Source organism: Sturnira hondurensis, unplaced genomic scaffold (genome assembly GCF_014824575.4).
Source record: "Sturnira hondurensis isolate 20B ecotype Veracruz unplaced genomic scaffold, ASM1482457v3 Scaffold0020374, whole genome shotgun sequence".
In the NCBI taxonomy this organism is placed as follows: domain Eukaryota; kingdom Metazoa; phylum Chordata; class Mammalia; order Chiroptera; family Phyllostomidae; genus Sturnira; species Sturnira hondurensis.
The window spans coordinates 129,246-152,348 of NW_028093005.1; the positions used below are offsets into that span (position 1 = coordinate 129,246).

At 40.7% G+C, this 23,103-nt stretch overlaps 1 protein-coding gene across 1 annotated transcript; it reads left to right on the forward strand.

Annotated features, from left to right (window-relative positions):
* Window positions 1-5,518: 5,518 nt before the first annotated feature.
* Window positions 5,519-22,013, forward strand: ASPA (aspartoacylase). The gene is made up of 6 exons (XM_037029587.1): window positions 5,519-5,923; window positions 8,122-8,317; window positions 10,033-10,126; window positions 13,945-14,052; window positions 17,919-18,028; window positions 21,502-22,013. Exons 1-6 carry the CDS (start codon window positions 5,688-5,690, stop codon window positions 21,697-21,699), a joined length of 942 nt encoding a protein of 313 aa, XP_036885482.1. The 5' UTR covers window positions 5,519-5,687; the 3' UTR covers window positions 21,700-22,013.
* The last annotated feature ends 1,090 nt before the right edge of the window (window positions 22,014-23,103 follow it).

The window sequence follows — 23,103 nt, forward strand, 5'->3', positions numbered from 1 at the left end:
GAACAGCTCCGACCCAGACACACGCAGGCAGAGGGCGAGACACCACAGCAGTGGCAAACGCGCATGCTCGGAAGGCCCGCAGGCAACGGACACCTCCCACTAGCACGCGAGAGCGCGCGGCCTCTCCCTTTAAGACACTGCGCAGGTCGTCTGTGGAGCCCTTAGTCTGAGATCTCTGGGTCATGCGATGCCAAAGACTACGGCCTCGCCTAACACCCAGAATAACGGAAATGATGTTTCCACTCACGGTCTACAACCTCTACAAGTGAAACAAGTTTTCCTGTTGTTTTTTCTTCTTTTACAACAGACGTGAACACACCTAAGTTAACAATGCAAATCATACTGAGGTAAATACTGATTTCCATGGATCTTTGAAAGAAATACAACCATTTCTATCAAATAGCTGCCGGGATTGCATCTGCTTGGTCTCGTATCTTGGGCTTGAACCTGCATCTAGTAGGCCCGTTAGAAAATACTCTTCGTGCCATTCTAGGAACCGAAACAGAGGTTCATACTTTCTCTCCGCACAGAAATACCAATGCAACTCATATCCTAAACCCAGAGGATGGGAGTAGCTTGCAAGGGCTATTAAGTTTCTGTGCATCACGCAAACAAAACAAACACACAAAAGTGCAACATCCTCCCCCTGCACCACTGTCCCCGGGGCAGGAACTGAGTTTCCCCTCAGCCCTGCTTCTCGACCCGAATGGCATTACAGTAGTCGAAGTCAGTAAGCCAAAAGTTGCTCAGTTTACAAACCCAAGCGCTCGCGCTCGCGCTCGCACGCGCACACAGCGCCCCCGAACATAACCTCCTCAGGTGGAGGCCTAGAGGGGCTATTCTGCCCACTTTTGGAGAGGTGCGGGGTTCCGGTTGGGGCTCTCAATCTCTTCCAACATTCTCTCCTCACCCAGGGAATGGGTCAGTTGGGGAACTAGCAACAGCATAGTCTTTCCTTTCTTGGCTTTCCTACCAACCCCATAATGCTACTTTTACCCTCAAATTCCGACGCCTCAGTCAACGGTCCGCCTCAGTCAACGACGGAGGAGACTGCCCAGTCAGTTATGGCGGACCTCGTAAAAAGCGCGGGAAGTCAAGCTGTGCGCAGGCGCGCCTTGAACCTGCGCAGGCGTGCCTCAGACTACGCTACCAAGCCACGTCCCCAACTCTCCATCCAGCACGCAGGCGCAGAGGCCACCGCCTTGTAAAATGGGCGCAATGAGATCGTTCCTTCTGCTGCTGACAAAGGAACTACCCGTGACCCTCTCTGAAGACCCCTAACATTAACACACCTCCCTCTTGTGTCCTCACACTGTGATATACAAGGCACAGGGATGGATCTACCTCTTTAGAGTTCTGCCCAGAGAAGGAAGATCCTGTTCTTGCCCTTGTCGAGGCGATGATAGATCTGCCCAGCCGTTTTCTGCCGCAGATTTGTCAGAAAAGGGTGCCAGCGATGGTCGCCCACCTCCTATCCACACCCCGAGGTCATTTCTTAGGTTCTAAATAGTCTGTAAGATGCTGATGGCAACCCAACTATGCCTAAAAGGGGTCACAGTCCTCACAGACCAGGTCACAGGGACTGGCTGAACTTCTGAGTGACCACAATCAGGGAATCGATCCCAGGAGGCTGGTGGGAGCTGCGGTCCAGGTTTATATGGCAGCCCTGCAAGGCAGAGAGCAGCCAGAGAGGCAGGATCAGTGCTGCCTGAGCACAGGAGAGGGGCAAAGCACACACGCCTTGCACGCCTGGGTCCCAGAAAGGAAGGGGGGGGGGTGCGGTGACCCTTAACTCTGGCCCGCCCATGACTAGGTTGCTGCTTCCTGGCCCGTTTGATCTTGAGCAAGTGTTTTACCCCCTGGAGACCTACTTTCCCTCCTCAGGGAAACAGCGTTGGATACAACATTGACTTCATTGCCCTAGAAGTATTGAAGGAGAAAATGAACAGTCCTGGCACACAGTAAATGCTGTATAAACGTCAACCTTTATTGAACTACAGTAGCTGCCATTTATTGAATACTTACTATAGACCTGGGTTCAAAGACCATGTTTTGTCATTACCATGCCTTCGACCACTTGAAGACTGGGGTAGGTGAAGGGCAGAGGTGCAGAGGCTGTGGAGGGGAGGGAAAGTTGTTAGGAAAGGCCCAGAACTGTAACACCATGAGACATAAGAGTAGTTTCTTTGAAGATTAGGTCAAAGGAAAGTGTTAGGAGGTAAGATTAGAGGCAGACTGAGAACAGATAATATGGAACATTGTACACTAAACTTCAGAAAAAGTTTGAAGAAATAGAGTCTTCATTTAATCTGGATAAGATTTTAAACAAAATGTCTGAAAAGACTTGTTATTCACCATGGTTCCAGATAGGAGACTTTAACAAATAAATGAGTAGATGCTTCAAGGAAGCCAATTTCAACCAGATACATATATATATATATATATACACACACACACACACACACAGTACTCACCTACTCCCCCCAAATAGATTTTTCACTGAAAAGAAAACTGTAAACCCACTATGAATAATATCCTGTACTATATCTGTAAGGAATACAGATATGAGCAATGTGGAATCTTTGCTAGCAGTTTATAAACATACCTATCCTGTCCCTATCCTGTTCTAGTTATCATTTATGTCCACCTAGAAAGCTGGTCAGGAAGGTGACAGTAATGGGGACAAAGCAGGAGAAGAAAATTAAAATAGTGAGAATAGTTTGATCACTTGACTGCTGGACCACCACACTGTATAAGAGACACCTCGCATACAATATTGGAGAGAAGACCCTCCTTATCCCTCAATCATACTATTTTAAAAGCAATCCCACTGACATTTGTCTCCCATAAACTCTCTGACCTTGCTCTATTGAACAACCATGACTATAACATTTTTACTGTCCCTTGGTTTTAAGCTACGTTATTTTACCAGTAAATCAGACACCACCATCCCCATTAAACATTTGTAGTGCTGGAAATTACTAGGCTTATGCTTTTAAGTACTTCAAAACATTAAAACTCAACCTAATAGTGAGACTGTGACAAATAGAAAAGAATTCACTTTGTATACTACTAGTTCTCTGAACTTTCAAAAAATAAATTAATTAATTTTAAAATGTGGTTTTGTGGGGCTCCTAAATTTAGTGTGCTTTGGGAAACAGGGAGTTAAAAATCTTTTGGAAGTTAACTTGGTATAAGAGTATGAAAAGACTCTGTTGCCCTAGTTCTAAGGAAATGCTCTACTTTTTTCCAATAAAGCTTTCCAACAGAAGACAAACTCTGTACACAATTTTAAAAAGGTAAGTATGGGACAGATTTACTGGTATTTTATTAGGTCTCAAAAAAGTTACTTTGCATTTAAGGGAAACTTTACTTACAAATGTTAAATGTGCTTCAAAGTGCTGATCTGTTACAATTCCATAAAACAAATTTCAAAATCCGAGTCATCTGTGCCAGCTATGAGTAAATAACTGAAGCAGCATTTCCAGAAAGACTGGGGCAAAGGACAGGACTAACCACAGATTGATGGAAAACAGCAGACAAAATATAATCAACTGTTAATAATTCACCATCGTTACTGCTCTTAAAACCAAAGTAACTGAACAATGTGACTATCGTTTGTATTTATGCTCGTTTTCAGCGTCTCTACACTGAAGTGTTCAAGTGTTCATCGTGTGGGTAGAAAATCAAAGGCTACTGGGGCTTTTACTTAGGACAGTCACTTTTAAAATTTAGATTTTATTAATTGCTTTCTCTATCTGTACATTATAATCTTTTAAAGGAAGAACATAGGAATGGGTTTATTAAATGTTTTGAAGTATTTACATTTTCTATTTCTATCATGCATTTTGTTTGTATACTTGTTTGTTTCTTGGGCACTCTGTGTAGTGACTGTTTATGTGAATTCTAAATGAGCAAAATTAGAACTTTGGGGAAGGTGAAAAATAACAGATCAGCCTATTGTTCTGTGAAAAACACTGAACTTAAAATTGGAAAACCTGGTTCCATGGTGGAATTTTTCTCCTCATAGCTGAGAAACCTTAGTCAAGTTACTTAACTTTTTTTTTTAAAGATTTTATTTATTTATCATTAGAGAGGAAAGGAAGGAGAGAAGGAGAGAAACATCAATGTATGGTTGCCTCTCATGAGTCCCCTGCTGGGAACTGGCCTGCAACCCAGGCATGTGCCCTGACTGGGAATCGAACCGCGATCGTGTGGTTCGCAGGCCCGCGCTCAATCCACTGAGCTACACCAGCCAGGGCTACTTAACTTTTTTTCCTTTACCTCTCCAATGGGGATGTCAATACCTGACACGCCCTATCTTGTAAAGTGGATATGTGAGTCAACTGAGATAACAGGTGCAGAAAAACATTGTGGATAAAACTACTTCGCAGTTGTCATTAATTACTCTTGTTGTACCTCTATCAGAAAATCTTTCGTGATTAGTACATACAATGTTTCCAGCACTGGCACATATTTGACTTTCTGAGCAATTGTGCATAAATCAAATCAGATTTGGTTCAAAATCATTTCTCTAAAGGAGTATAATCATCTTAACGTTCTGGCTAGTTGCCCCTAATAAGACCCCCTCTTGAGTAACACATTCCAGTGGAGAGTCTGTGCTGGCAGTAAGTTAGGCAGTTTCTGTGGACTGTGTCCACATAAACTTGTCTAATCTGGTTGGTACAGACAGCATGCCCCTAGACATTTTCAGGCATTACAAAGCCTTGAAAATTACTAATGATTGCTTGTTCTTTAACATTGAGGCAAGAAAGTGAGAAAGATTCTTAAGGATGTTGACACAGTATTAACAAAAACTTCATGAGAAAGAAATTAAAGGCATGTTTCCAAGTAGCTTTTTAAGTCCCAGTGAGTATTGCTTGAGGCTTTTGTGTCTCTGACTACAAAAAAGCATTCTGGACCCTGGTCGGCTAGCTCAGTTGCTTAGCGCATCATCCCCATATGCCAAGGTTGCAGGTTTGATCCCCAGTCAGGGCACATACAAGAAGCAACCAATGAATGCATAAATTAGTGGAACAACAAATCCATCTCTCTCTCTCTCTCTAAAAGTCAATGAAAATAAAATTTTTAAATCATTCTGAAGGTCTGCTCTTGACTGTTTATAGAGATGAAATTCAAATGCCCTCAGATGAAGAAAAGCACCTGAACTCATTTTAGAGAAGAAATGTTTTTAGATACAAGTGGAAATTATATATTGAACAATAATATGCATTTTATGAGCCACTTTTTTATTTTTGAAAATTGGAAATGTAAAAACTTTTATATTACTACAAATGGGCATGAAAGCACCATTATATGGTCTAGCTGAAAAGAAAATGCAATTTTTGCGTCAGAATAAAATGCTAATTTATTACTGCATTTAGATCTACCCACCATTTGAGGGAGTCAGAAGTCAAAGTGAACAGCTGTGACTCTAGTTGATCTCTGCATACTTTGGTCCAAATATGGTAAAGGGCAGGGCTAGAGAAGGGAGTGCCCCTACAATAAACAGGGCTCCGAACTCACAACAGAGAATTGAAGTATGCTCCACTCAAGAGAACTCTGCACTTTGCACTTTAGTTAAAGTCTCATTTAGATTTAAAGTTCTAAACCTTTCCAAAGAAATTAAGTTTTCTTTGATCTTGTCTCTTGTGAATTGCAGGAATCAGATAAAATTATTTGATAAAATGACTTCTTGTCATGTTGTTAAAGATCCTATTAAAAAAGTTGCTATCTTTGGAGGAACTCACGGCAATGAGCTAACAGGAGTATTTCTAGTGAAGCACTGGCTAGAGAATGGCACTGAGATTCAGAGGACAGGGCTGGAGGTGACACCGTTTATCACCAACCCAAGAGCAGTGAAGAAGTGTACCAGATACATTGACTGTGACCTGAATCGAGTTTTTGACCCTGAAAATCTTGGGTAAGGCTATATTTTGTTATGTGCATGTGTGTATGTGTGTGAAAAGTGAAGTGTATGGGAGGGAACATGTATATGTATATGTATGTGCTATTCATATGGTCATTATTGCAAATGAAATCACTCTCACTTTTAATCACACCCTATTATGAATTGCTCCATTCTCTAAACTGGGCATTCACATGCTGTTTTATAAACCTTTTTAAAGCATCAGACTATTCTCAACTGATTTTCTTTTTAAATGTATTCTCTACTGGCTGAGATAAATAACAAAAGTTTTTACTTTTAAATCTGCCTTTAAATAAATAGAATTAATAGTCTTTTGAATTATTAGTGTTTGGTCACTATACTTGGGTATGTATGCATGTGTTAGCTTTCTAGGTTATTCACTGCTATGTCTTTATGTAACTATGTTTATGATACTGCATAAAGTTCTAGTTAAGAAAAGTATAATGTCTTGATTAATATTTGTTCAATGAAAATATCCAACCATAACCTCTAGGTATATTCTCATTTATTATTTTTGCCTCTGTTTATAGCTACTACTGTACATATGTAGGTCTCTAAGTATTTTTTTTACCACTTCTTTCTTTCATCAGTCTAAAAACATTATTATACACCTACTCCTTGCAGGGCACTGTGCCAGCTATGGTGAGAGTACAAAGCTGTGCAAAATGGTTTCTACCCTTATAAAGTCGACAGACTAGTAGCTAGGATATGAGACAGGGACCGGAACAACTAACATGGTGCTGTTGTATGTACTCATTTTCGAATAAAGGCTAATTTGAATTTAGAGAGTTACTTAAATATAATCTCACCACAGATCAAAAGATGGTTACTACTTTTAGTACAAATATGACTCACTGTATGGAACAGATTTTTGTCCCAGGCAATTACACATTTGTCATACTTTGTGTATCAAATCATATTTTTACTAGCATAAATTTTAATTTCAAGAATGCTTTATCTTCATGACTGAGGTTATGTCAACACAATTAAAATGTATCTATTCACTCGAAGTAGCTATTAACTCATATTATGAGTAAGAATTTGTTGAAGAATAACTCTTACAGATGACATGTTAACTTTCCAAATAACTCCTAAATGGACCAGGGTGAGTTTTCTCATATGACCACTCAATAGTATACATTTCAATGACAGCATCTTTTAAAATAAATCCACCTTCTATTGTACTTTTTACATTAAAATGCAATTCAGAAGCTAGGCAGTTCCCTCTCAGGGTGGCATGGAAACTCAAGAGGCAGATAAATTCATTGCCCCCTCCTGTCCTCCTTCTCCCCAGGTAGTGACTTCTCGTGTGTTCTCCATCTCAGCAATGTCAACATCAGCCACCAAATCCTCTGGGAAAATCATCTTGGAACCTTCCTCGTCCCTCATTCCCCTCATCTAGTGGGTCGCTAAGTCTTCCCAAATAGTCAAGTATTGAATAATTGCAAATATTCTGCAAATCCTATCTTCCTCTCCACTTTCACTACATTAGTTTATTTCTTCTGGGGGCAGTCAGAGTGACCTCCTGAAGAACCCTTCTGCATCCTGCCTTAGTCTAGTCCTTCCTGCCATGGAGTCTCTCTATGGTAGCAGCCATAAGAGTCATCTTAACATGCAAATCTTTTGAAAAATTTTTGTTGTATTTGTTCCATTACCATGTAAACCCCTTATATACTCCTCCCCCCTGCAATCACCACACTGTGGTCCATATCCACGAGCCCTTTTCCCTTTTTGCTCAATTCCTGCACCAGCTAAACTCCCCACACAATAGCTCTGAGAATCTGTCTCTATTTAGCTTGTTAGTTCAGTTTGTTCATTAGAGTCCATATATAAGTTAAATTATGCGGTTCTTGTCTTTCTCTGACTGGCTTATTTCACTTAGCATAATGTTCTCCGTGTCCATCCATGCCATCGCAAAGGTTAAAATTTTCTTTTTTTATAACCAAGTAGTATTCCATTGTGTAAATGTCCCATAGTTGTTTTATACACTCATCTACTGGCGGACACCTGGGCTGCTTCCATATCCTGGTGATTGTAAATAATCTATAAATTTGTAATGTTTTCAAATAAGTGTCCATTTCCCTTGCAGGTTTTTAAAAGATTGGCAACTGGTTCCTTATACACTGTATTATTATTTTATATCTGTGTTATATTAGCCACAGATATTAACTTTTTCTTTCTGCTAATGACAGCAAAAAAATTTCAGAGGATTTGCCATATGAAGTAAGAAGGGCTCAAGAAATAAATCATTTATTTGGTCCAAAAGACAGTGAAGATTCCTATGACATTATTTTTGACCTTCACAATACTACCTCTAACATGGGGTGCACCCTAATTCTTGAAGATTCCAGGAATGACTTTTTAATTCAGATGTTTCATTATATTAAGGTAATGTCAATGTTATTAATTTGTAACTTACCATAAAACCTGTACTTTGAAGTCAATTTCAGACATAAAACAACCAGAAAAAGGGTCAGGAGGGAGGGTCTGAGAGAGATGGAGAGGTGGGAAGGGGGAAATGAGTAAAATAATAAAATATTTGTAGATTCTTATATCTATAAAATTAAAATCTTTTACCTAGACAGCTACCAAATCATAGGCTATTTGGTAAAATTAATACTGAAAGTTAAAATGATATGGTTGAAATAGTTCAATTGCAGTTTTAAGAAGCTCAAAAACAGTCATTTAATGTTGACTATATACCAATGATGAAAAGACTAACTCTCTTTAGTCCTGCCCTTCTCTGCCTTTCATTCGGATACCCTAGCACACATCTGATCTTTCAGTACTTCACATAGCTAATCATATTAAGGCTCAGAAGTCTACAAGGCAAAAAATTCAGCAATCCAGTGCTTACAGCTAGAGAAAATTTGCTAGAAAATAACAACCCAGCAAAAACACAAATAATAATCTGTATGCTTATTATTGTATAATAAACGTCCTTCCTTCCAGAGAGCTGGTACAATTTAGAGGAAAGAATTTGACCCATGAAGCCCGGAGAACCTGGGTTCAAATTCTGACTTCTTTATTTATTAACCTTGAATAAGATAACTCCCCAAAACCTTGCTTTCCTCATTTTATAAAGTTGACATAATAACAACATTTATTTATAAGGCTGTTAAAAGCCTTAAATAAGAAAAGTATTTACAGCATTTAGCATAATACCTCGCAGAGAATAAAGATTGGCCATTATTTTATTTCCTTTGAGTTTTTGACAATAACTAGATAGTTCTGTAGGAGACCGTAATGAAGCTATTCTTTGTTGCTCATTGAAGGAGAGCTGAATGCTTTGATTGCCAGGCACGGAAGGAGCATGGCTGACATTGCTATCAAAACTGGGAGGCCTGTCTTGAACTCTCATTCATATCAGTGGAGATAGGAGGAGTTACCCAGCATCTNTATAAAGTTGACATAATAACAACATTTATTTATAAGGCTGTTAAAAGCCTTAAATAAGAAAGTATTTACAGCATTTAGCATAATACCTCGCAGAGAGTAAAGATTGGCCATTATTTTATTTCCTTTGAGTTTTTGACAATAACTAGATAGTTCTGTAGGAGACCATAATGAAGCTATTCTTTGTTGCTCATTGAAGGAGAGCTGAATGCTTTGATTGCCAGGCACGGAAGGAGCATGGCTGACATTGCTATCAAAACTGGGAGGCCTGTCTTGAACTCTCATTCAGATCAGTGGAGATAGGAGGAGTTACCCAGCATCTGCAGAGACCTGGACCACAGGGATAGGTACAGAGTTCTTTAAGAGCAATACTAAGCTAAGTAGTAAGTGTGACCAGTGATGAAGAAAGAAATAACCAAATTCATTCAGAAGGAAAACTTGTGTCATGTTCTTTAATAATAGTTCTTCAGAAGTTAATGTATATTTTACCCAGAAAGCTATGCATAATTCAATTTTATATGTAATTTATGCTTATGTTTTTAAAGCTTCAGTAACAACATTGGATTTTAGAGTTTGTCTCATAGAGCTCTTACTAATCTTAGTTGGTGTAGTAAAACATATTGAAGGCATTATTGACTCTGTAGGGGCAGAGAGAGCAAAGCATACTGTCTTGACATAATGAAAAAGATGTTTTCAATTCATTTCAGACTTCTTTGGCTCCATTACCCTGCTATGTATATCTTATAGAGCATCCATCCCTCAAATATGCAACCACTCGCTCTATAGCCACATATCCTGTTGGTAAGTCATATTTCCCATTGTCACAACTAGACAAAATGTGTCCTAGATGAAACACTTAGAAAAATTATTTTTTAAGAATATTTAGCCCTGGCTGGTGTAGCTCAGTGAATTAAGCGCGGGCCTGCGAACCAGAGGGTGGCGGTTCAATTCCCAGTCAGGGCACATGCCTGGGTTGCAGGCCGGTTCCCTGCAGGCCAGTTCCCAGCAGGGGACACAAGAAAGGCAACCATACATTGATGTTTCTCTCCCTCTCTCCTTCCCCTCTAAAGATAAATAAATGAATAAAGTATTTTAAAAAAAAGAATATTTAGCCCTGGCTGGTGTAGCTCATTGGATTAAGAGTGAGCCTGAGAACCAAAGTCACTGGTTTGATTCCCAGTCAGGACACATGCCTGGGTTGTGGGCCAGGTCCCCAGTAGGGGACTCATGAAAGGCAATAACACATTGATGTTTCTCTCTATCTCTTTCTCCCTACCTTCCCTTCTCTCTAAAAATAAATAAATAAAATCTTTTTAAAGAGTATTGATAGTTACCTTGCTCATCACTTTGGCTTATAATTGCCAAGGAATAAGTAAACTAACTCCAGACATGCTCAAACTATGTAAAATTTCCTCAATTTCATTGAGCAGTTTCTCTGCATTCCATGAGAGAAACAGTGAGCTGAGGGAACTTGAATCCTTTATCTGCAATAAACATACCTGCCTTTTGCTCCATGGAAGACATTATTCTTGAAAAATAATTTGGAACCAAGGCAGTCAGTGGCTTGCTGGAGAGAAGAGCAAAAACACAAAAAAAATCATAGAAAATCTTCTCCGAATATCCTGCTTAGCCCTTCTCTGCAGCGGAGTTTCCCATAAATGATTATCCCTTCACTTGCTTGCCCTGTCAGTTACTGGGCTGTGAGCTCACTTTACTTTCTGGAATTTCCAACATGCAGGCATGCACTCTCAGACACCATCTCACACAGACAGTCTTTTTTTCTATATTCCTTTCTCTTTCCTGAGTAACCTAGTAGCCTAACCATTGGCAGAGTACACTATAATCATTACATTTGCTGTCACAACTTAAAATTTTTTTTTGCTAGATGTCAGTTGCACCAAGAGCAATTAAATACAAAAACGAGTTGTCAAACAATGTAAGCAAACTTCAAATGACCTTGCTTACTCAATTGCTGATACTTTTGGTGCATAATCAGGGGATCAGTTGGAGGGAGCTAAGTATCCCAGTGCGGGTGCCCAACAGTAAGGGATGGAGAGAGATCCAGTTTCTCTGTGACACCAAGTGAAGTACATGATTCCCAAACTTTGCAAGAGCAATCTTTTTTTCTTTCATTAAAACGTATTATTTGTAAAGAGATTTTTTTCTTCTCTTCCATTGTATTTTCTTTTGTTTTCTGAAAGAGCGGTCTTGGTCTATGATGTTTGTGGAGCAATGTGGCTCTCAGCTGAACACCTACCCACTGATATGTTTACAGCATTTATGTTACAGTGTATGTTTATCTGCCCCTTTTACAATGCTATGCTTTTTAAATTTGTGACAATATTGAATAAAATGTGAAGGAAAGAAGGCCCCAAGATTTGCAACTCTTTTTTTATATATTTTATTGATTATGCCATTACAGTTGTCCCACTCCCCCTTCATTCCCCTCCACCCTGCACACCCCTCCCCCACCCTTCCCCCCCTTTGTTTATGTCCATGTGTCACAAGTCCTTTACCTTCTACATTTCCCATACTACTCTTGCCCTCCCCCTGTCTATTTTCTACCAACCATCCATGCTACTTATTCTTTGTACCTTCTCTCCCCTTCTCCTCCCACTCCCCTGTCGCTAACCCTCCATGTGATCTCCATTTCTATGGTTTTGCTCCTGATCTAGCTGTCCTCTTAGTTTGCATTTGTTTTAGATGTGATTGTTAATAATTGTGAGTTTGCTGTTATTTCACTGTTCATATTTTTATATTCTTTTTCTTACATAAGTCCCTTTAACATTTCATATAATAAAGGCTTGGTGGTGATGAAATCCTTGAATTTGCCCTCATCTGAGAAGCACTTTATCTGCCCTTCCATTCTAAATGAAAGCTTTGCTGGATAGAGCAATCTTGGATGTAGGTTCTTGTCTTTCATGACTTGGAATACTTCTTTCCAGCCCCTTCTTGCCTGTAAGGTCTCTTTTGAGAAATCTTCTGACAGTCTGATGGGAAGTCCTTTGTAGGTGACTGTCCCCTTATCTCTTGCTGCTTCTAGGATTCTCTCCTTCATTTTCATCTTGGCTAATGTAATTATGATGTGCCTTCGTGTGTTCCTCCTTGGGTCCACCTTCTTTGGGACTCTCTGAGCTTCCTGGACTTCTTGGAAGTCTATTTCCTTTGCCAGATTGGGGAAGTTCTTTATCATTTGTTCAAATAAGTTTTCCACTCGTGGCTGTTTCTTTTCCCCTTCTGGTACCCCTATAATTTGGATGTTGGAACATTTAAAGATGTCCTGGTGGTTCCTAAACCTCTCTCTTTTTTTTGAATTCTTGTTTCTTCACTCTTTTCTGGTTGAATGTTTCTTTCTTCCTTCTTGTCCACTCCATTCATTTGAGTCCCAGTTTCCTTCCCATCACTATTGGTTTCCTGTGCATTTCCCTTCATTTCTCTTAGTGTAGCCTTCATTTGTTCATCTAATTTGTGACTAAAATCAACCAGTTCTGTGAGCATCCTGATCACCAGTATTTTGAGCTGTGCATCTGATAGGTTGGCTATCTCTTGGTCGCTTAGAAGTACTGGCTCTGGAGCTTTGAGCTATTCTTCCTCTTGAGCCGTAATGTTTTGGTCTGTTTGCACCTGTTACACATGAGGTGTGGAGGTGTTAGGTGGCGGTCTTAGGTGTTCACCAGGATGGGGCAACCCAGGTCGCTGGGTTGTGACACTGTATGTGGGGGTGGGGTCAGAGAGGGGCAATGGCATTTGTTCTGATCTCTCTTGGATTTTGGTCCCCTCTGCTGCTTCCCACAAGCAAATTGGGCCCTTCTGGTGCTGGTTCCCAGGTGTGTGGGCTTGTGCACCCTCCAGGACCCTGTGGGTCTCTCCAACGAACTCTGTGAGCCTGGAAGCCTCTCCTGGCACCTTGACCCCTGAAAGTTTTTCCAGTTGGTGATTTTAGGCTTTAATTCTTGGCGCTGGGGCCCTGGTTTGTGCAGTCTATCTCACTGCTCATTTTTTTGCCTGGTTTATCTGTGCATGAATGTGTGACCATGGTCAGCCAGCCACCTTGCGCCCTCACTGGGTCTGCCTATTGCCACCCCATGCCTGGGATCTGCCAACCACCGCCAGTGTGCCTGGGTCAGTCTGGCCACTTTTTCCTGTGCAACCCCGCTCTGCCAGCTGCTGACTCCACCCCTCTTACCGGTCTGGCTGAATGGTTTGTCATTGTCAGACTTCTGTACAGTTCAATTTTCTGTCTGTTTTGGTTGCATTTTTGTTACTAAAACTTTGTTGTCTTTAAACTTCGTTGTGCGAGGAGGCACAGTGTTTCCACCTACACCTCCATCTTGGCCAGAAGTCCACACCTATCAAGATTTGTAACTCTTAACACAACTCTTTGGTTTTTATCTTGTGCTCTCCCAGGCTCCATTCATGGCACATATAACTTATATGTGTAAATGTCCTGCTTTATTTTTGCCCAACATTATGTCTCAAATATTTTTCATGATGTTAAGTAGTCTAACTTCTTACCAATTTTTAATGATGGGATTCCAGACTTGATATATTTAAATGATTAATTTTAAAATATATTCTAAGGCTTATGTAAATATGACTTTCTCTCATTCTCTACCTAGGTATAGAAGTTGGTCCCCAACCTCAAGGGGTTCTGAGAGCTGATATTTTGGATCAAATGAGAAAAATGATTAAATATGCTCTTGATTTTATACATAATTTCAATGAAGGTAAGTAGTAGGTGAGAACTGTTATCTTAATTGTTAGTATATGTGTGTGTGTGCAAATATATCAGAAAAGGAAGGGGACATGAACACGCATGATAACTTAACAACTGCACACAGAAATAGCAACTGTCACCTGGGTCAGATTCGCACGCTCAGGATATTAGGTGTTTTTTAAAGTTTTCGTTCACTTCAGCCATTCCTCAATGATCAGATTAATACACTCAAAAAAGAGAGAGAAGAGAAAGAAAAGTAGCTACCCATTAAAGCTCTCCAAATAAAGTCCTCATTTTCCTATTAATTTCCATTTTTTAGAAAACAGATACACTAAGAAACACAAATGTCCAAAAGACATTTGGACATTTGAAAAGATGTCCAATATCACTAGTAATTAGAAAAATGCAGATTAAAATGAGAAACCATTTTATCCTATTAGAGTAGGAAAATATTATAATCTGGTAATACTGTGTTGGCCAGGGTGTAGAAAGAGGGGGTGGTGGAGACACGCCAGAGAGCAGCTCTTCAGTACCCACTTTCGGTAATGCCCAAATCCTGTGACCCAGCAGCTCCACATCTCTCAGCATTGCCTGTGACAACAAGCAGTAGAAACAACCTGAATGTCCATCGTGGACAAACAATTAAACTAACATGGAAAGATCTTCAAAATACAATGCATTGCTAATTAAAGAAAGCAAGGTGCAGACCAAAGCATGCAGTATACCAATTTCCTCAAAACAATATTAAATATAATGGTAATAATAAACTCTTTGCTAAAATGCATACACATACCTCAATGTATGCGTTAGTGTACAGGACAAGTTCCTGAAGAAAACACACCAAACTGATAACAGTGATTATTGGGGAAGGGAGGAAAAAAACAGGTTAAGTTTGTTTTTGTTGTTTTCAAGAAGAATGATGTGTTCATGTATTGTGTGTAATTAATAAATAATTTAATTAGTAGATACATGAAACGTTATGTATTATCTTCTTAGTTATTTGGTAAATCTAAAACTGCAGCAAAAAAGTCTATTAATTATTTTAAAATTAGGTTTACTTTAAATTGTTTTATAATTATAATAAAAATAAAATTTAGAAAGACATCCTCTGTAAATCATTGTTCCAACAGGCTGAATTCAAATTGTCCTTGAGAAATGTGTCATTACAGCGACAAAGCTGGTGACTAGTTCAGTGTCCATGGGGAGTATGTAACTCCTTAACCTCAGAGAGTGAGCCTGGCTGCAATCACGAACTTTTTCTGGGAATCCTTTGACTCCCAAGTCGTAAAGACTAAAAATCAGCTTTCTACCACCTTTGTGCGGGGACAGGTTCTATACTGCCTAATAGGCCTGGCATTGAGAAAGTCGTAACTTATTCACAAGAAACCCTTCAAATAGTGAGTGTGGGACGGCAATGTGTTAAGAAATGATGCACCTGAGTATGAGGCTGCAAACCTGAGCGAAAAAAACATGGTTTTCAAATTATAGTCTTTAGATTTCTCCCACGGGGGTGGGGATCTAGAAGTTGTCCTAGTAGCTCCAGGACAGCCAACCACCCCACCCCTATCTTGCCCCCTGCTTTAACCCGAGAAGTTTGTCTATCGATTTTATTACTCTTCCACATAACATTTCTTTTAAGCAAAGGATTCTGTAATTCAAACATTTTAAACCGCTATTAATTTAGACTATGCAGCTTAGTAGATTTATACCTACCATGGAAAGAGCACCATTATCCAAAGAATGTTGATCATAACCACCTAGAAAAAAAGTCTCTGGAAAGGTGTAGAAGAGCTCCATTCTTGGCTCTGCGCTGCTCAAAGTTATTGTTAGTGTCTTGTATGAGGACAGAAGTGACAGGCTTTTATATAAGGGATATGCAGGAGGAAAATATCTGGTTCAGAAGATGGATCCAAAAAGTCCTGACAATCTTTAATGATCATCTAAACAAATGTTTTAGGTTAAATACATCAAGAACAAAATTCTGCTTGTATGTTTTAAAATAATCCCAGAATGAGGGAGGTGATGGTCAGTTTACTGCCTTGGATAAACAATACCTGGAAAACTCTGAATAAATTCTGGGTCTGTATTTCAAGAAGAAAATCTATAAAGTAGAGGTTAGCCAAGGAGAGAGCTGAGACTATTGAAGAATTTGAAAATTTATATTGGAAAGCAATTAGATGTGTTTTCTGTGACTCAAAGGGCAGAATAGAATTGGTAGGATAAAGTTAACTTGCGACATAAATTTCCAGTGAACAAAGCTGACCAGTGATGGAATGGACCGCACTTCATGAGGCTGCTTGAGCAGAAGAGAGATGGCCACGTGGCCAGAAAGACATGGAGAATATTCAAGCATTGATGATGTTGAGCATCCAAGGCTCCTTCCAACTCTGAGATTCTAAGTTGCAAAAACATACGACTTTGTGTCCTATGACTTTTTCCTTTCCTCCCAATGGACCTTCTGGTTTAAAAAGATGACATCTGTTAAGTTTCCATCTTCACCTTGGAAGGCTTGGTAGATTGTAAAAATGCCCACAAATTCTTTCTTTCCACACACTCATATCCCTGCAATGTGATGTTTAAATCCTTCTACCAAGAGATGGAGTCTATTTCTCTACTCCCTTGAATGTGGCTTGGTCACATGACTTGCTATGTGTCACATAAGAGGCCTGTAAAGTATTTGTACCTTGAGGATTATTCTCTTACTGCCCTTGGGTACCTTCTACTGACATTATGTTAATCAGCCTACCCTATCTTTCTGGTTAATGGGAAACTATGGGGTGGAGGACTTCAACAGCCTGGCAAGCATTTCTGCAGCTCCAGTTGATAGCCTGTCAAGTGCCAGATGTGACAATAAGGTCATCTTAGATCATCTAGCCTCCAGCAGACCTGCCAACTCACCACAAATGCATGAACAAGCCAATTAGAAATTAGCCAAGCCAGCTTAAACCAGAGGAAGTGCCCAAGTAACCCAGAGAATCATGAGATAAATTAAAGGGCCATGGCTCTGTGCCACTGAATTCTAGGGAAGTGTGTTTTTCAGCAGAAGCTAACTGTTACAGAAGTGACTGCAGAATATCCACATTCCAACCCAGCTGTACTTTCTGTTCCAAGGGCAAAGGAAGATCTTTGCCCTCAAAGATCTTCCTTTGAGTTGCAATCATAGCACATTGCGGGCTCTACATTTAATGAAAGTTCATTTCGTTTGCTCAGAGGTTGCCTGGTATGCATGTAAACTACTCCTTTGTCAAGTTTCTGGGCACTGGGTCTTTTAATGTTGCTGCATTTTCGGAAGCTAGACTCCACTGTTGGCTGTCCGCCTGCATCCCAAGATCTGTCCAAGGGTTTAATGTACTCAGTGAGAAGAAGGAATGCAATAGTGAAGTCCCAACCTGCTGGAAGGCCTCTGGAGGATAGGCAGTCGCGGCATGTCAGAGCTGGAAGGGAGCTCCAGGGTCAGCTGATTCAAAACCTTCATCTGACACGGAAAGAAAGTGAGCCTCCAGAAGTGACGCCTCTTGCTCAAGATCACGCAGCTGGGAGATTGGAGTCCGGGTGTCCTGAATCCCAGTCCCAGGCTTTTTCTCTCACACTGGCCTTTTTAAGTTCCGTTCTCTTCCACTGTCTGTCAGCGTGCTTGTGAGCAGTGTGTTGATACGAATACTTCCAGAACACCTTTTGGCTTAGCGTTGTTTATGAACATCCTTAACTGAAATAGTGTATTTTCCCTGTGACTGTCTTCTTTTTTCTTTTTTTCAATTATAGTTGGCATTCAATCCACAACTGTATGTCTTTACCTTTCAGTTGTTGCTCTTCCCTTAAAGTATAAACTTCCTTTTTTTAGTTGCTATTTATACATATTTTTTTCTTTGGCCATAGGAAAAGAATTTCCTCCTTGTGCTATTGAAGTCTATAAAATAATGGAGAAAGTTGACTATCCCAGGAATGAAAATGGGGAAATTGCTGCTATCATCCACCCTAATCTGCAGGTAACATATGCTGTTTCTTTAGAATATTCAAAGTAATAAGGCCCCACCTTTAAATAGAATTTTATAGTTTATAAAGCACTTTACATACATTGTTGTATTCTCAGACACACTGCAGTGTAGGTAAAATGTACAGACCTTCACTTGATACATCAAATTTATTTAGTGTGTCCTGTGCTGGTTCTAGAAATCCATCATTGATCATGGTCTATATTCTTGTGGAAGTCACAGTGTAGACACACTAAAGTCTAAAGTGTAGTTTAAAAATGATAATGAAGCAGGGAGGGGTGGTCAGGCACGGGCTCTCAGAGAAGGTAAAATTCCTACCCAAGGGCAAAGGGTAGGAATTATATTTATTTTTATGTTAGAAAACAGCCATGACCAGTGGGGCTCAGTTGGTTGGGTGTTCCTCCACAGAGCAGGGGGCCACTGGTTTGATTCCCCATCAGGGCACATGCCTAGGTTGCTGGGCCTGGTCCTCAATCGGGAGGCAACTGATCAATGTTTCCCTCTCACATCAGTGTTTCTCTCCCTCTCTTTCTCCCTCCCTTCCCCTCTCCCTAAAAATAAATAAACCTTTTTAGAGAAAGTATTACTTAACATGAGCAAACAGAAGCTCAGCCATTAGTTCTCTCCCACAGCCACATGGTTACCGACAGCCCCCAGAGCCACTGTCCCTGCAGTTCGCACTGCTGTTGCCTCCCTGTGATCCCCACCGAGTGAGTGAGAGCAAAACAATCAAAACCTCTTCCTTTGGAATGTCTTCTGCCACCATTTCCTGACCTTCCTCGGGTTCCCAACATCTGCTGCTTGTCTGGTTTGATCATGAATGGCATGGTGAAAGAGGGAAAAGGGCCCTTGGGAGGGTGTAGGAGGCTGGAGTCTAGAAAAGGCAAAGGTAAAAGCAGGAGGAGTATATTCCAAAAAGCTGAACCATGTGTTCCCTACACACCCTCAGACCTCAGAGAGGGACCCCGTGGATTACCATCACCTGGGGCCCTCAGCCCTGGCTGCACATCACCCAGAGCGCTTTGAAAAAGGAACAGGACGGCTCTGTGACATGGTCTGACCTTTGGGCCTGGGTACCAGGGTGGAAAACCACTGATCCAGCTCAAACTGCTCTTCAGTGACCCTAATCATAGTCATCCAGACTTCAAACGTAATAAAGCAGCCTGCCCGAAAATACAGACTAGTGAAGCAAATCTGACTTTAGGCCTTAGTAGATCCAGGTGGCAACCTGAAGGAGGAGTTTCAGGCAATGTTGGAAAAGAAAGAAAGATAAAGATTGGGGTGTGGGGAGATAGGAAGAAAGCACCACAAACAACAAAATAGCAAGAAAAACGCAGCCCAAGGTGAAGATGTCATAACTGGCTGCAAGGCATGATCTTTCAAGTTTTATATTTATCAAGGATCCTTGAGGAGCACAAAAATCACCCTGGGGAGGCAGAGAAGTGAGGTTAATACCAGTAACAAACACAGTTAGTGGTAGGTCATGAAAGTCAGAAAGGATAGTTTTGATCTGACAGAAAATAAGGAAGCTCTCTGTGTCCTACAGGAGGGATTAACTGGTTAATTATTTCAATAAATAAAAGAAATATTTCAGGCCCAGCCTGTTCTGGTCCCTTATGGAGCTTCCATACTAATAGAGGGAGAACAGGCCATGAATGAGTAAGCGATACATAAACTAGATTGTTTTCGATTGTAATAAATGCTATAAAAATGAAACAGAATAATAGAGTGAAGGTTAGCCAAGGGGTCCTGTTCAATGGAGTCACCAGAAAAAGCCCCCTGAGAGACAAAGGCATTGAGGCGGGAACCTGGAGGTGAGAAGTCAGCCATGGGGAAAGAGGTGCAGAGGCCCGGAGGCTGGAAGGAATTTCAAGTGTCTGAGGAACAGCAAGACGGTTCTCCTCTGTGGAGAAAATGGAATGACTAGAGAGAGCAGTAGACCCTGGAGCCAGAGACACAGCCAGGGACCTGGTTGTGAATTCAGATTTTGTTCTAAGAATGATGGTTCTTAGTCAGGGATGTTCACTGGAATTATCTAGGGAATGTTCTCAAAGTCAGTCCACAGGAGAATCACCTGAGGAGCTTTTAAAAACCGTCACCTCCAGGTCCCCAGAGATTCTGGTTTAATTCATCAACATGGAGACAGGAAATCAACAAGGTTTGGAATCTCTGCAGGGATCGGGGGCGGCAGATAGCCAAAGGTGTGTTAAAGAAGCCCCTTCGGTCATTCTGGGGCACATCGCCCACCCAAAACCACTGGTCCAGAGCAGTAGTTCTCAGCCACACTGTCCTGTAGAATTGCCTGGGGTTTTAAAAGTAAAGAAAAACAGTGAACTATAAATGAGTATCAGGAGGGAATTGAGGAAAGTGTGTGATGGAGCTCTGTGTCTTGATCACACAGTTACATGGTTCTATGACTCTAAGCAGCATACTTGTCAAAACTCCAAGAACTACCCACAAAAATGAATGAATGTTCCTGTATGTCAATTTAAAAAATGATGCCTGAACCCCACTCTTGAGTCTGCTCCTCTATATTTAACATCACAGGTGATGATAACACGCAGCAGGGCTGAACCAGTCACCCTCAGGCAGTGCGTCTCAAACTTCAGTGTCATGCACGTGACTCTCTAAGGATTCGTTAACGTGAAGATCTTGATTTAGTGGGTCTGAGTGGGGAATGAAATTCTGAAACACACTCTCACTGCCGCAGCTGGGAAATGTTAGGAATGCAGGCTCTCAGGCCCCTACCCCAGACCTGTAGGATCAGAATCTGAGTTTTAACGAAATTCCTGCGTGATTCTCAATCACATCCAAGTTTGAGAAGATCCGTTCTAGGCTTCCTGTGGTGTGAGGGCTCTAAGTTCCAAATTGCTGGCATGGGACCTGTCGGGCAACCAGCTCATTGGTGCTCACATCATAGGGCCATCCATGAAAAACCTCCACCTTCTCTCAGACACCCCCAGCCCGCCCCACCTTCTCTCAGCAGTCCCCATAAGGAGAGACGACCTTGTATGCAGGCACCATGTTTCTCATTTTTCCATTCCCAGCAGTACAGTGCCTTGTACCCAGAAGGCTCTTAACAGGTGGTTCCTACATTTTGCTGAGCAGAAGTGAATTTCAGCCAGCAAGAGATAGAAGATGCATGCGGGAAGACGTGCAATGAGTTTCACCTTTTAATATTACAATTCTTTTTGGCAACATCCAAGGCATACTCAGTATTGAAGCAAATTCTAATTCCATGTGTCAGTTATAAATATTAAAAAGGGAAACTCTTAAAGCTGCTGCCAAATTCCTACTCAATCTAAGTTTAGTCAGTTCACTCATATGCCTCTCAACGTATCTCTCAAGTATCTCTTTTCAAAGGATCTAGTGTTACAATGTTTTAGTTGTCTACAGCCCCACGCTAACTTTTTAAAGTAGGAGAAAAACTGAATGTAATTTATGCATTTTAAATTGTTTCCTGAGAGGATCAAGACTGGAAACCATTGCACCCCGGGGATCCTGTGTTTTTAACTCTTGACGGAAAGACTATCCCATTGGGTGGAGACTCTACTGTGTACCCGGTGTTTGTGAATGAGGCCGCATATTACGAAAAGAAAGAAGCTTTTGCAAAGACGACTAAACTAACACTCAGTGCAAAAAGTATTCGCTCCGCTTTACATTAGAAATCACTTCCAGTTCACTTGTTATACAGTATCTTGAGAAACTCTACTAGCCTGTAAGCCCCCAAAGGGCAGGACTGTGCTTCGTTTAATGTGCCTTATGCAAATCCATAGCACCTGGTTTAGTGCCTTGCACACAGTGGGCATTTAGGCAAATTTCCTGAATGAATGCATAAATAAATTAATGAATATCTTTTAAAGGAACCGTATTATGTACATAGCTTTTTCAAAGAAGTGTACTGCTTATCTCTGTATAGATTTTTATGCAGCTTATTTTGATAGCTTACCATTCTTAATAAATGGTTTTTAAATTCAAATTTTTACACTGAAACAGATATTGTATACAAAAAGTTATTAACTTGAGCATAGAATTAAGTGTATGTTTTCAAATAATGGATAATGCTGCTAGAAACCAATGGTGCACTTACTATTTTTTTAATATTTTATATTTAAGTAAATGCTAATTTATTAAGTATCCAGCCTATGAAATTTAGCAGGAGTTGTGATATCCATAAGAGATTTTTAAATGCTGTTTTGATGACAAAATGTAAACGAGACATGTGGGCTGACTGTAAAGGTGACATACGAATAAATCAAAAACCTCTGAATGGTCCTTTGTCTGCAGACAGACAGACAATAGCCCACACAAAGCTTCGCTGCTGTTGCGTGGCCACTCGCTCTGCACTGACCTCAGGGTGCTGGGGGCCTCCTTCAGATGCCTCTCACGCCCCTGGGGAAGCTAGCCTTCCTTCCTGCTTTGGGAGACTTGGAAGAGGCATATTCCTCACAGCTGTCACTCATCCTTTTTGAAAGAATGCACTTGCCCTCATTTGCACTCAACATGTGAGGAAGTCCTGGGTTTCCACAGCATAGACAGTAAAGGCAGAAATAGCAGAGAGCCGTGGCCGCTATGGAAATGTGCCCAGACCCATGCCTCTGGTTTGCAAATACATTCTTTGAGAAATTGTCCACGTCATAAACACCCACATCCCTCACCTCCCATGATCCTTCTCTTCAAAGGCCCTCCAGCTGCAAGGCTTCCTCCCTCCCTCTCCAGCCCCCACAGGAGCCTCCTCTCTCCTGCCTTAGTCACAGCAGCCAAGTAAGAGCATTTTTATACCGTGATTTGGACCCCAAGGAACCCATTTTTATGGTTTCAAATGTACCAAAGTCCTACAAACATTATGAGGAACATATATATGTAAACATTTTCATTCTTCCAGAGCAAATTCCATTAAGCCAATTCCATTCCATATTTAATGTTCTATACAGCACAAACTGTTTCTAATTTTTCAGCATTCATTTTTGTATGTTAAAAAATCATGTTCATGAGAGTAAACTCTCTTTCTTCTGAATTCTTTGGTAAAGCTTTAATTTACCGATCAGCGTTTGTACGTGAGTTTTACC